A 14,065-nucleotide genomic window follows, 5' to 3' on the forward strand; every position below is an offset into this window, starting at 1 on the left:
ACTGGTCCTCATACAGGCTTTCATGTAATTCTGATTTGGGGCCCACATCCACTGGCACCTTCAAGCATCTAGTGCCTGCCGAGAACACCTGGACATGAACCTCTTCTGCTGTGTTAACTAGGGCTTAACAATCTGCTTTACATCTTCTACGGTTCTGTCAATTTCTCTCTTCTTCCCCTACTTCCTCCTAGTTCTGACTGCCATTATGAATATATACAATTTGTATTCCTTTACTGTTACTTCATTAGGCTTTCCAGAGGGAGCAAAGGTAAATGGATGTGTTCAATCTGTCCTATTTAACTGGAAGCTAGACTCTTCCTCTATGACACAATTAGAATGATAACATTAAAATTTATATATGGAAGCTGCCTGTAAGTTTCAAGTATTTGGGTGGGGTTTCTTTTGCATTAAAAAATATCCCATTAATATGATGGGATAATTAGTAATTGGTAAGTTTAACTTGTGTTAGAAGAGAGAAGAGAATGTCTCTTTAAAAGCCTCCAAATATATTTATTTCATATGTATTTTATTCTGTACTTATTTTAAATCTTCTTAAATTAAAATAAAACAAATATATTTGTACAACCTGTGTTCACAGTTGAATAAGTAACCACCAAATAATGAGAATGAAAAGGAAAAGAAAACAGAATGTATCAAGAAGAGATTAACTTTTTCCCCCCACACTTCACTGGTGCTGAAATGTACTATGAGCTATCTTTCTTTGTAATGCTTTTGGCATTTCACATCCGTAGCAGATCAAAACTAGCATATGTTCTTTCCCTGATTTTCCATTTCTTCACTAACTTAAACATTGTGGGGACTGGCTGTGTTACTCACCAGTTGTGGAATAAAGTAGTTGGCTTGAAATTGATTTAAATTAAATCTGATATTTCAAAGATATAAACCATGTTTTTACAGTGTTACTGCAGCACCCATGGGGTATTATATAAGCAGTTGGATACAGGTATGTGTTTATCAATTGGTCTTTTCTCATCTAGGAATACTTTTCATGATTGTATTGTTTTTCTTTAAGAAAAAAAAGTCTTGTTTTCCTCTTTCCACACTTCATCCCCAGCCTTCCAGCAAAAATAAGGTAAAAAATAAAGAAAACAGATCGTCATGAGTTAGGGCAATGTCCTATATGTCCCAAGATAACATTTCAGTATTTTAAGAAAAATATTTACTTTCCATGTGGAAGAACATCTATGTGTCCTTTCTAGAAAAAAAAAATATTTTTATTTGATCACTAGTAAAATATGACATAGCTCAGAACTCCAGGTCATTTAAGGAAGGTAACTCATGTTCTTATTTTCCTTCTAGAACATTTTATTTACGGCTTTACTACTGTAATATTTTAAAATAGCTAGAATATCTTCAGAAAATTATTCAACCAGCCTATACTTCACTTTACCGCTCCAAAAGGATAAAGATTGCAGAACACTAATTATATTTTTTTAAAGATTTATTTATTTATTTTAGAGAGAGAGAGTGAGCAAGTGAGCACATGGAGGGGAAGGGCAGAAGGAGAGGGAGAAAAAGAATCTCAAGCAGACTCCACACTAAGTGTGGAGCCCCACTCGACCCCATGACCCCGAGATCACAATCTGAGTTGAAAGCTGTTGTTATTAAGGGGTCAACCAACAGCCCCCCAGACAAACCTAGAACACTAATAGTATCAACTTACATGCCACTATCATGTGTTTTTGCTTTAAGGACAGCAGCAAAAATGTGCCTGGAAAAATACGTAGAGGAAATTAGGAGTAAATGGACACTTGAGCCAGACTGGCTGAGTTCAAATCTTGATTCCACTATTTACTGTTTTGTGGAAGTAGGGCCCTTGGTTTCCTCATTTTTTAAAAAAGGGCTGGTAATAGTACCACATAAAAATGTTAAGAAATTTAAAGAAAGGTAACATACATGAAGAGCATCACATAGTGTCAGTTACTTAGCAAGAACTCAGTAAATATTATGTGCTACTTGTCATTATTATCATAAACTGTTACTAATATTTTTATTATCAAGTTAAGGAAGCTTATTTTAAAACATTGCCCTGTTTTAGGTAAAATATCTAACTGTTGTTAGATTTGGGACAGAAACCTTAGGTCTTGATTCCTGACCTCCTAGGCTTTCACTGACAAGCAAAATATATTTCAGAAAACAGACTAGAAAACAAATGTGAACTATTTGATAAAATATGTTAGGAAATTCCTTGTACTATTTTGAAGTGATAGCAATATTAATAAATTAATAAATAGAATTTCTGTTTGCCACAGTTAATTTGCAATCTAAGAAAACCTCAGATCAGTTATGCATTTAATGAAGAACAAAAACCAACTTCTGTCTCTAAAACAATGAAGGTCAGGGAGTTTCCTTCAGAACTATTACAATTTAAAAAATTAATAGCAGTAAAAATTCCAGTTGGTTTCGGAAACAAAACTACACCAATATTTCCATATTCAAAGCCCCGTAAGTAATTTTCCAACTGATATGACTTATTGCACAATAGTAATATCCTTTTTCTATCCCCTTATGTTTCCAAACCTGTAGACTATTCTTTTCTCTAATCTTAGAGCTTTTTTCTTTAATTTCAAGTCTGTAAAACTTTGGCTTAGCACTCTCCACGTATTCCAATGACAAAGGCGTAGTAGACTAAAAAATATAGAAAAGCCAAGAAAACAGTAGACTGAAGATGTTACTATGGATTTTATTTTAAAAAATAATAATACTAATTTTTTCCAGTAGCACAAATGTGATTTTAGTTTTTTCTTCATTTTATTTTGAGCTTAGATTTATGAAACTTTTCAGAGCCATATTCTCTATTTATCCTTTCGTATTATCATTTCCTTCAAATTTCTGTTTCTTTCCGTGTTCACAGTTGATCTCTTCAACAGAAGTAGGAGACTGGGAACTAACCTAAACCCTTTCTTCTTTCATAGGCTCTACATTCAGTCAATTGCCAAGTACCATGCATTTTGCTTTTTAAAAATCTCTCAATTCCATTCTTTTTGACTTTTCTGCTCCTATCTTAGTTCCTGTGCTAATCCCAAATATGAGGACTTTTGAAGAAATGATCATCCTTGTCACAAGCCCCTTAAACCCACTCTTGTTCCACATAGCTATCAGCGTGCTCTCTATAAAATTCAATCCTCTTCAGAGTCAAACGGTGCCCAAGCATAAATCTCCTTAGTGTGAGATAAAGCTCCTTAGTGTCGGAGACAAAGCCTATCTTTCCTGGTTTCTGTCTATCTGTCCAACGTCTTGATTTGCCTTTTGCACCGATGCAATACCTAAAAACTGCCCCCAACCTACATACAAGCAGACAAGATCAATTCCTTTTTCCTGTAATCAGGAAAAGTGAGTTCGATTAACCAAGACAGAGTTTCTTAGATAAAAAAGATTGCTGGTCAATACTGTTGACTTGTCACCCTTCAGTGATGAGGTTGAGATTATAAAAAATAGAAGCTAGGTGCATCTTTACCCTAAGTAAATGTCTGTGGCTCTGGTTACTGCCACAGATCTTTCAGAGATTTCCTAGCCATATGCAGAATTGAGGCCACCAGGTTGGTGTCTTAGAACAATAGAAGAGGTTCTCTGTGAAGGCTTCGGCTTACGCCAATGCCAGTTCAACGCTCTTCTGGTTGCTAACTCCTCAACCTCAGCAGTGCTACCTTAAGCCATGTCTGGAATTAAATTCACCTGTGTTTGTGGTAGGTAGCCTCTTAGATGGCTCCCAGTGATTCCTCCCACCTCTTCATATTCATGCGCATAGGCAATCTTCTCCCCTTGAGTGAGCTGGGCTTTGTGGCTCACTTTTCATAGGTAGAATACAGCAGACATAATGGTATGCCAGTCTTGAGATCAGGTTATAAAAAGCCTGTGGCTTCCTTCTTGGGGATTCTCTCTTAGACCACTCACGGTGGGGGTGGGGTGGGAGGTAACAAGCTGACAAGCGAGCAACCTGCAGAGAGGTCCCTTGAGTGAGCTTCTCGAAGTAGATCCTTTAGACCCTGTCAGGCCTTGAGATAACTGCACCGCCAGGCAACAGCTTGACTATAACCTCATAAGAGACCCTGAGTCAGAGGCACCCAGCTAAGCTGGATCCAGAGTCTTGATTCACAGGAACTATGAAATAATAAATTTTTGTTGTTTTAAACTGCTAGATTTTAGGGGTAATTTGGGCAGTCAATAAGAAATACATTGTTCTTCACACACCTTCATGCAATTCATTGGCTACCATTAGTTTAATTGCAGGAACTAAAATACTGAACTACTTTGAAATTCCCATACGCACCATGTTGTTTCCTCTCTTCCAGGCTTCGCACCTGCCTTTCTTCTTCCTAGCCTACCCTTCATGTCCACTTGTTTTCTAGTTTCCCTCTGAGATTTCCGAAGGTGCTAACACTTCCTCTGCATTACTTCTATGCTTTGTACCTACCACTCACATTCTGTTGTCATGATCTGAGAGAGATGTTGACTCCCAAGTATATAACCTAATCCTATGTGCCTCTTTTCTCTGTGTGTACGTGTTTAAAGATGACACCTCCTGTCCCTCTTAAAAAATATAAAGGAAGATCTTTGTGAGAGTAGTAGGTATCTGGTTTATTTATTTTTAACTTCTGAAAGCTTTATAATGCCATTCAAATCCCATATAGGTACAAGGTGGTTCCACATTGTTAAAATACATGTTAACTTAGAATATGTGGGTAAACAAAAAGAGACAGTAAAGTCTCCAGATCTTTTGCATTTTGAAAATGCCTTGTGGCAATTTTCCTCGAAACCTCCACTGACAATAAAAAGGAAGGCGCGCATGAAGAAATGCACAATAATGGCTTGTAAAATCACTTTCAAATTACAAGGAGTCGTGCCTTCTGGTTTCTCCCAGGGCCCAGTGGCCATTATCAACCTTTAATGGGTGCAGGTGTGGTTGTTTCTTAACCTGTTTTTGTTTTCACTTAATCCCGTTATCACTGGCTGGTTCCCCCAGTGTCTGCCCTGTTTGCCCTCATTGTCTCACTCAACCATGGCAAGCTCAATTTGCCCATGGAAAGAAAAAATAATTCCTTGATTTCACCAAGATCAAATAGTGAGGGATCTTGTATTCTTAAGTTCATTGGCCTAAAACTGGAAGCCTTTGGCCAGGTTTATTTTCATCAGCTACTCATCCTTTTCTCATGATGTCACGATTATTGCCTGTTTGTTTCCTAGGTCTAGAATTCAAAAAAAAAAAAAAAAAAAAAAAACCCTGACTTTTTTTTTAAATTTCTATCAACCCTCAATGCAGCCCTTTGCTGATTTATTTTTATAATTTACAATTTTTTTTTTTTTAAAGATTTTATTTATTTATTTGACAGAGAGAGACACAGCGAGAGAGGGAACACAAGCAGGGGGAGCGGGAGAGGGAGAAGCAGGCTTCCCGCCGAGCAGGGAGCCCGATGCGGGGCTCGATCCCAGGACCCTGGGATCATGACCTGAGCCGAAGGCAGACGCTTAACGACTGAGCCACCCAGGCGCCCCATAATTTACAATTTTTGATTTATCAGCTTGTCATGTGTTTGCTATCCTAACTGCCTCATTACTAAAAGCTTCCATAAACTTCTCTCTTTACTGTAGGGGATTTCTCTTTAAAAGTGCTGTGCAAAGATTTCCCTGGATTTAAAAAAAAAAATTAAAAAAAAACCCAGTATTGTGTGTTTTGAGTATAGACACTCTAAGCAGGAAAAGGACCAATCCAGTTGGAAATGTGCCACAAAGGGCAGAATATTTGAAATAAATTATTCAGTTTCATGATTTTCCTTCATAAATCTTGCTGTTTACTTGGATAAAAGCCAGAAGTACTCTGGAAGTTTGCTTTAAGAATCACACACCTTGAACTCTGAGTTCTGCTCACTGTTTCCAGATGCACAGAATGACCTGCTGCCTATTCCTCTATTACAAGTTAATCTTGATTCCTCAGCTTATTAATAATCAAGAAAGTCGTTATTGGGCACCTGGGTGGCTCAGATGGTTAAGCGTCTGCCTTCGGCTCAGGTCATGATCCCGGGGTCCTGGGATCGAGTCCCGCATCGGGCTCCCTGCTCAGCGGGAAGCCTGCTTCTCCCTCTGCCTCTCTCTCTCTCTCTCTCTGTCTCTGTCTCTGTCTCTCATGAATAAATAAATAAAAAAAAATTAAAAAAAAAAGAAAGTCGTTATTGACTGGAAATACAGAAGACAGTGAGATCATACATGAGAGCTAGAAAATGCATCTGAGTTTTCTTCTACTTAGCCAATAAAGGAAAGAAACAGTAACTGGGCAGAAATTCTTTTAAAACATTATATAGTCTTTAATTCCTACTTTCAGTTCAGCTTTTAGAAGCAGAGCTGTAATTGTTCCTAATGGCCATTCTTCTTCTTTCTGATGAATTCCTCTTCTACCTTCAAGATAAACAAGCTGACAAGCGAGTAACCTGCAGAGAGGTCCCCTTGAGGGAGCTTCAAAGTAGATCTTTCAGACCCGGTCAAGCCTTGGGACGACTCCAGCTCCTTGAGAAAAGTCTTCTTTGACACCCTTCTCAGAGTCTCCACACTGAGCCGTTATCACATTGCATTCTGATTTTCTGTTTACTTTTCTGTACTCCTCTAGACTTTGAATTCATTCCCCTCCATATTCCTTTGTTAGAAAAAGGTCTGTTATGCGATAGGCTTTCAGTAAATGTTTTGAGGAAAGGAAGCAAAAAGGAAGAGCTTCAGTATAAATTTATCATCATATGCCAAGGGCCATGACAATAATTTTAGCATTGTTTTCTAACTCTTGATAAATAATAAGCCTTATTAAAGTGTTTGGTATGGGTTACCTTCAAATCTCCCAAGAATACTAAATCAGTATTAATTGGGCCCACATCAGTATTGTGACTGTAGTTGCTTATCATCTTTATGTGACTATAATTTTGAGACAATAATAAGTTCTGCATATAATAATTTTGAAGTCTATATAAAATCTACCAGCCTGAGCTATAACTGGAAATTTACAAATGGGTACTGGATGTAATTAAAACTTGAAAGGCATGCAGATAAACTTTTAATGAACTACTAAGTTACTCTTTGAAGTTATATCAATTTTTTTTAAGATTTATTTATTTATTTGAGAGAGAGAATGAGAACGTGGGGAGGGGGAGGGGCAGAGGGAGAGGAAGAGAGAGTCCTAAACTAACTCCCCGCTGAACATGGAGCCCAAAGCTGGGCTCAATCCTACGACTCTGAGATCATGATCTGAGGCAAAATCAAGAGTTAGACACCCAACCGAGCTGCCCAAGCGCCCACCAATTTTAATGAGCAGCTAATATTCTCACAGCTTAACATAGAGCATTAAACACGAAATAAAATAAGTATATAGAGTTTTTATGAAAAAGTATTTTCTAATGAAGAGCATTACATTTATTTATTCATTCAAGAAATAGTTATTGAGTTTCTAAAGGTTGTAGCAAGAGATAAAACAAATTCCCTGCCCTCAGGGAGGTGAAATTCTTTTTTTTTTTTTTTTGTGGGTTTATTCCATCATTGACGCCATTACTTCCCTATGGCAAATGGCCATGTATATTGCACTGAGAGAAACCTTGAGCATCTTCCAATCCCCATGCCCTTCCAAAAATTATGACAATTGCAAAAGTGATTATAGGTTGGAACCCTCAATAACAGAGCCATCAATTAAATACAAATAAGTTGGGCTCAGCTCATAACCAGGTCACTAATCTCAGTTCTTATATTATTAGTTCAGTAATCCCTCCACACATTCACTATGTGATGGGATGTTTTGGGGACATAATCTTTCCTTGGCTACTGCTACAGGATAGCTCGCTCTCTCTCTTTTTTTAATGTTTTGTTCGTCACCATATAGTACACAACTAATGAATCATGGAACACTACATCAAAAACTAATGAGGTACTGTAAGGAGGTGAAATTCTATTTGTGGAGATAGACCATAAAAAAAATCTGTCACAGGGGTGTCTGGGCGGCTTGGTGAGTTAACCCCCCGACTCTTGTTCTCAGCTCAGGTCTTGATCTCAGGGTCATGAGTTCAAGCCCCACGATGGGCTCCAGGCTGGGCATGGAGCCTATTTAAAAACAAAAATCTGTCATAGCCTGATGATAAACAGACGCACATACACATAAACAGGTAGATAGAATAATGTCATAGCTAACGAGCGTAGCACAACATACGGAGTTGTCAAGTCACTATGTTGTACACTGAAACTAATGTAACTGTGCATCAACTATATTTCAATAATAAGAAGAATAAAAACATGCAGACACTTTATCCGTTAGTCCTCTATGAATATCCATGTTGAGGAATAAATATAAAAATATGGGGACATGTATCATCAGGAAATGTTTATTTTAGCATTATTTACATTTGTGGAAAATTGGAAATGATTCAACCAGTGTTAGTGGATTGCTAAGTAAATTTAGAACTTACCTATAATATGCACCACTAAAATGGTTATTGTAAAGTTTATGTTAAAACCTTGAGCAACAGTAAAAAAAAAAATGAAAAAACAGAAAAGCAGATTACAAATTATATAAGTTATAAACATATGTAACTAGATGAATTTGTATTTCTTAATTTTTTCTTATTTGACTATCAAGATATAATAGGAGTCAAAAATTCCACAATTTTCTGTAATGGAACTGAATTTAGTTCCTAAGAAGTCAACATGCATGTGATAAGGGTAAAAAAAAAAAAAAATAATATCAATGTTTGATAAGTGTTATAAAGAATACTGAGGGATCAGAGACTAGGCTATTTTAGTAGTTGGTAAGGGGAGAAATCTGTCAGAATGATGAATCAAGATCTGAACATGTTTTCTAAGGAGATAATTTTAAAAGTGAGATAATTTTAAAGATGATAATGCTTTAGATAAGAGTGAGATATAGGAGACCAGCTGTGGACGCCCAAGAAGCCAAAAAATATTTGTTTTAATTTAATTTGACATGTACAGCCTTATCTAACTAATTTTATGATTGACTCAACCTGCTTATATAGTTCGTGAAATTTAAATGTTTATTTTATGTCATTGGAGTTATATAAGTATATATGTGTACATTTACACACACAATGCATTTAAGTTATATAATTGTGTCATTTATAGAAAGGTTCAGGCCAATTTTCAAACATTCTTTTGTTAATGGTCATTAAAGTATTTGTGTTTCTTTGGAGTAGATTTGTAAGTAATCAGTTAACAGCAAACAATACTGTATTATTTTTTTTATTTCTAGGAAGAAGTTGGTTTTAAGTCATTGGGTTTCTTTTTCAAGTTCAGGTGGCTGGTAATGTTTTCAGATGAGATAGAATTTTGTTCTATGCACCAGCAGGTAAGAGTTGGATTTGAGGGGATATGTTGCCCATAATACTAAATCAAACTGTTTCATTTCCATTTAGTGAGTTTTGATTTTAAAAACCCAAGGAAATAATAAGTGTTAGTTTTTGAAAGCATATATCTAGATAGATAAAGCAATTTCATTTCTTCCTTGTAAAGGAGATCTAAATCCTTGCCCCAAATCTCATAAAAATAACTATTAAATATGCATGTAAATTCATCAATGCACTTGACTTTAAAGAGTTAATTAATATATTGTCATATGTGGTCATAAACTGGGCTTCACTCCACACTAGTAATGCTCACTTTTGGTACATTATTCTTTGAATATCCTCCACTAATCCTGTAACGTGGCATGTAGATGCTAAAGAAGCAATCTCAAGCCAGCATGAAAAAATTCAGCAAAAAATATTTGTAGACCTATTACTTCATAGACCTATACCTTGTTAGAAATGACCAAAAAAAAAAAACTCTAGGAAACAAACTGAGGGTTGCTGGAGGGGAGGTGGGTAGGAGGATAGGGTAACTGGGGGATGGGCACTAAGGAGGGCACATGATGTGATGAGCACTGGACGTTATACGCAACTGATGAATTATTGAAATAACAAAATGACAAAAAAATAAGAGGAAGGAAAATTTTAAACATCATAACCCAACTTAATTTTTTAGATAAATTCATGTTTATATATACTGTTTCCCATACACACACACACACACACACACACACACACACACACACAGAGAGAGGTTTATCTGATCCTGTGATTAGTTTTTGGCCTCTGATAAAATAGGAATAGCATTTGATGATGGCCATTAACACATGTGGATAAATAACTTTAAATGCAAAATAATGTTAAATTGAATTTTGAGTCCACAATATATAATGACTTGGTTTTCACAAACTAGTAGGGATCTTAAAAAGAGACTATTCAGCTGTTCAGTGGTATCTGAGAATGAGTAGAATTGAAATCTATAAAATATGACTTCATTTGCCACATGTCAGAAGCCATAAAAGCAAGTGTAATCTAAAGGTCTTTCATGCCTACATGTACAACACAAATGGTCTTTTTCATCATTTACAGTAAATATGATTATTGCCAGATTGTAAATATGGACCCAGGCTGTTCCTTGGGAAATTTAGTTCAATCTGTTTGCAACTCTTTACAGATGTGAGTTTTCCATAAAGATAAAATATCTTTGTACTTTGCTACAAAATGTAGATTAGATTATTTAATTTATCTCTCCAAGATATATATGACATTACTTATATAATTCATGTTAGTAATGTTCATGATTTTCTGTAAAAGAAGATAATAGGAGAAAGGGGTAGGAAAATAAGATGGCAGTTTCTTCGTAGTAGAGACATCTCATTTTAAAGACAGCAATACAATGACCTTAACAGAAGTACTCTTGCTATCTTTCCATTGTCCTGCTGTCCTAGGAAGAATCCAAGGACAGTGTACTTTCTTTGGGTCCTGGTTGGAATCCCTGCTATTATTCTCTATCTCAGTTTATGGCCCAGCTCAGAGGTATTTACTGTGGTTCACAAGAACTGGGCAAAAAATAGTCAACAATAGATGGATAGACATTCATCTCCATTTTTTGAAAAACCTGATGTACATACTTTACTAATGCAGGTCAGCCCTAACATTTTGCATGTCAGGGCACTGTTTTTGGCAAATAGACCTGCTTTTCCTATATACAAACACCTCCGCTCCCTTACCTTTTATGGTATTCTTGTTTTTTCTTTCTAACGGCTGTTCATTTTGTTAATTTTTATTAATACACAAGATCTACCTTGCATATAAATTATTCCTTAGGAGTCATTTATATAGTTGACAGAAGTACATTGGTTTGTTAAAAGAATTTGACCACCTTTTTAAATGATAAGCCACAAATTTCTCCCCATCTTGTGAAAGTGAGTTTCCTGATTGACAAGAACCCAAACCATCTCAGATGCAGATCATTTTTTTAAAAAAAAATATGTAAAATGCTACTCCACTGGTTGGGGAGTTGGGTTGATCACCTCATATGTGGCAGTGTATATCCCAGAGGGATAACAAAACATTTGTGATATATGAATAAAAGCAGTCTGAACCTAAGGCTCACACCATGAAAGAGGAGTTTCCAGTGCATTGTTTGTTTCAACCAAGACAAAACCAAATAGCTCAACTGGCTAAAAAAATTGAAAAATACAGATAAAAACTGACTTTAAAATAAAGGTCATAGGAATACCTGGGTGGTGCAGTCAGTTAAGCACCCCACTCTTGGTTTCAGCTCAGGTCATGATCTCAGGATTGTGAGGTCAAGCCCTGCGTTGGGCTCCACGCTCAGCGTGGAGTCCGCTTAGGACTCTCTCTCCCTCCGCCCTGCCCCACCTCAAATAAATAAATAGATCTTTAAAAATAAAATAAAACAGAGATCATAAAAATACTAAGTGTCGAAACCGACTCCATGGTATAGGCAGGCATTAAGTCCCAGGGAAAAACATGACCTTGAAGCAGTGAGACCACAAATCTTCAGAAATTGTGCTGCACATATCCCTGCTGTAACACCTCAGTACCCATGTTTGCGATCCATCTAGATGAGCCTCAGCCTATCTCACAGAGAAATATTCAAGAGATATTTCTTAATTTGTTCTTCATTCCCTCTGGAAGTTTTCATATGGTTATAGTCAGGGAAGCAGAAGTCGATGTTCTCTACTCAAAAATGATGTTTGAATAGGATAGCAATATATTTTTAAGAGCTTACATATATGAAGATCTTCGACTAGACTTGATATCATTATCTCATTTCATCCTAACCTCAATCTTGTGAGTTATCTATTATTCTTCCAACTTTACACATAAGGAAACAGACTGAGACTAGTTAGGGAGTTGGTGAAAGGTCATATGTTGTTGATAAATATAAAACTAATGGCGTAGGTTGTATAAAAGTAATATTACTAAAATGACCACCAGACCCCCAAAAATATGAACCAAATCTTAATTTTAAGTTTCAGGTTGGGGTATTGCACATGGATATGATGCATCAAATAAAATTGCCCTTACATGTTTCTGGTAAGTTTTCACCAAAATATTGCATTCCGTTTGAGAATTGTGTTTATAGGTCTCATTTAGTAAAAACGAGTTACAGAATAGCATTGGTTTTAGTTATTTAATAGACTTTTTATTTTAGAATAGATTTAGATTTACAGAAAATTTTGAAGATAGCGCAGAGAGAGGGTTCCCATATATCTCACACCCAGTTTACACTATCATTAGTGTCTTACATTAGTATGATACATTTATCAGAATTAATGAATCAATATTGATTCATTGTTATTAACTAAAGTCCCTACTTTATTCAAATGTTCTTAGGTATTACCAGAGGTCCTTTTTCTCTTCCAGGATCCCACCCAGGGTACTACATTACTTGTAGTCATCATGTTTCCTTAGGCTCCTCTTGGCTTCCCTGCTTTTGAAGGCTTGACAATTTTGAGGAGGACTGGTCAGAACATCCCTCAGTAAAGATTTGTCTGATATATGTGTCTTAAACTAAGAACTCTCCTAAGGAATTCAAATTCTACTCCAATTTTCTACAGTCTTCTGGCTATCAATTCTGTGTGTGCTCAGGTAGTCATGAGGTAAACACACTGAGGTACAATTCAGGACCTGGAGCTTTTCTGCAAGTAAAGAATTGGGAATCTTAATGAAGGTAAAAAGAACCTGTACTTGAGTCTGGTTGAGTCATTTGTTAGATTTTTGTATATGGGCCATGTACAAAATAAATTCATCTCCTAGAGCCAGTTTGCTCTTTACTCATAGGTAAGGGCCACCTTCCACTTTAGAGGCTGTTGTAAGAATTGAAAGAATGAAGCATGCTTAGTTTCTGATATAGTAGTTTCTTGACATAGTAAGCTATTAAAAAGTAGTAGCTTTAAAAATATTATCGGTACTCCATATGAAGAGCTGAGCACAGAATAGGCTTTTATAAAAATCTATTTAAAATGAATGATTTGAGAAATAAGCCTACTTAATTTGTGAAAATATTTAATTTGAAAGTATTTATTATCCTAAGGGAAGTAACATTTTTGCATATGGTTTCACTAGAATGACACCATAGCTCTTTCTCTGGGTAAAAAAAAAAAAAAAAAATCTATTCAGTTTTGAGTGCTAAAGTTTTGTTGTTCATCAAATTCAGAGGTTGATATTAATCAGGTTGACATGACTTCCTTCAGGAGCAGAGATGGATCAGCTGATCACCCTTGAGTAACTAATGATTAAAATTACATTCATAGTCAAACAATAGTTAATTCTATAGTGAAAATAATCTAGTATTGGAACAGACAGCTGTTTGTGCAGACTTCTATTCAAGTGGATAGTGAAAATAGCAAGGGATAATATGTAGTCTTATTTGTAATGCATTTTTCAGTTAGCCTGTGAAAAGTAACCTAATCAAGCCCATTCAAAGCCTGTGTGCACAAATAAGGCCATTAGAAAAAACAAACTAGAAACTAAGAAATGGTCTTTGGAATATGACAAGCTAGATAAGATTGAGTGATCATTATAATAAGGGCTGGCCTTTGTGTCTGAGGCTTTAAAGAAACCAGAATGGCCTCAATGGAAATTGGGCTCTGAGCCCAAGAAGAATTAGGCAGGGAGCCTAAAGGAAATTTAATGTTCTCTGCTTCTTCTTTCTGTTTTCTATTTAATTTGGCTTTGGAAGAAATCTC

At 36.1% G+C, this 14,065-nt stretch overlaps 1 protein-coding gene across 3 annotated transcripts in view; it reads left to right on the plus strand.

Annotated features, from left to right (window-relative positions):
* Positions 1-14,065, plus strand: part of CFAP299 (cilia and flagella associated protein 299) — a 562,489-nt gene that overhangs the window by 345,236 nt on the left and 203,188 nt on the right. The window contains exons 4-6 of one of the 3 annotated variants that reach the window (XM_027600048.2): positions 9,251-9,346; positions 12,347-12,410; positions 12,741-12,885. The exons of 1 other annotated variant lie outside the window; for it this stretch is intronic. In XM_027600048.2, the coding sequence (XP_027455849.1) occupies positions 9,251-9,346; positions 12,347-12,410; positions 12,741-12,814 (234 nt within the window). In that variant the 3' untranslated portion in view covers positions 12,815-12,885. Of the gene's footprint in view, positions 1-9,250; positions 9,347-12,346; positions 12,411-12,740; positions 12,886-14,065 lie in introns of those variants that run through there. One more of the 3 variants, XM_027600046.2, reaches the window with a different exon arrangement.

The sequence above is a fragment of the Zalophus californianus genome, chromosome 2 (genome assembly GCF_009762305.2).
Source record: "Zalophus californianus isolate mZalCal1 chromosome 2, mZalCal1.pri.v2, whole genome shotgun sequence".
Taxonomy (NCBI): Eukaryota; Metazoa; Chordata; class Mammalia; order Carnivora; family Otariidae; genus Zalophus; species Zalophus californianus.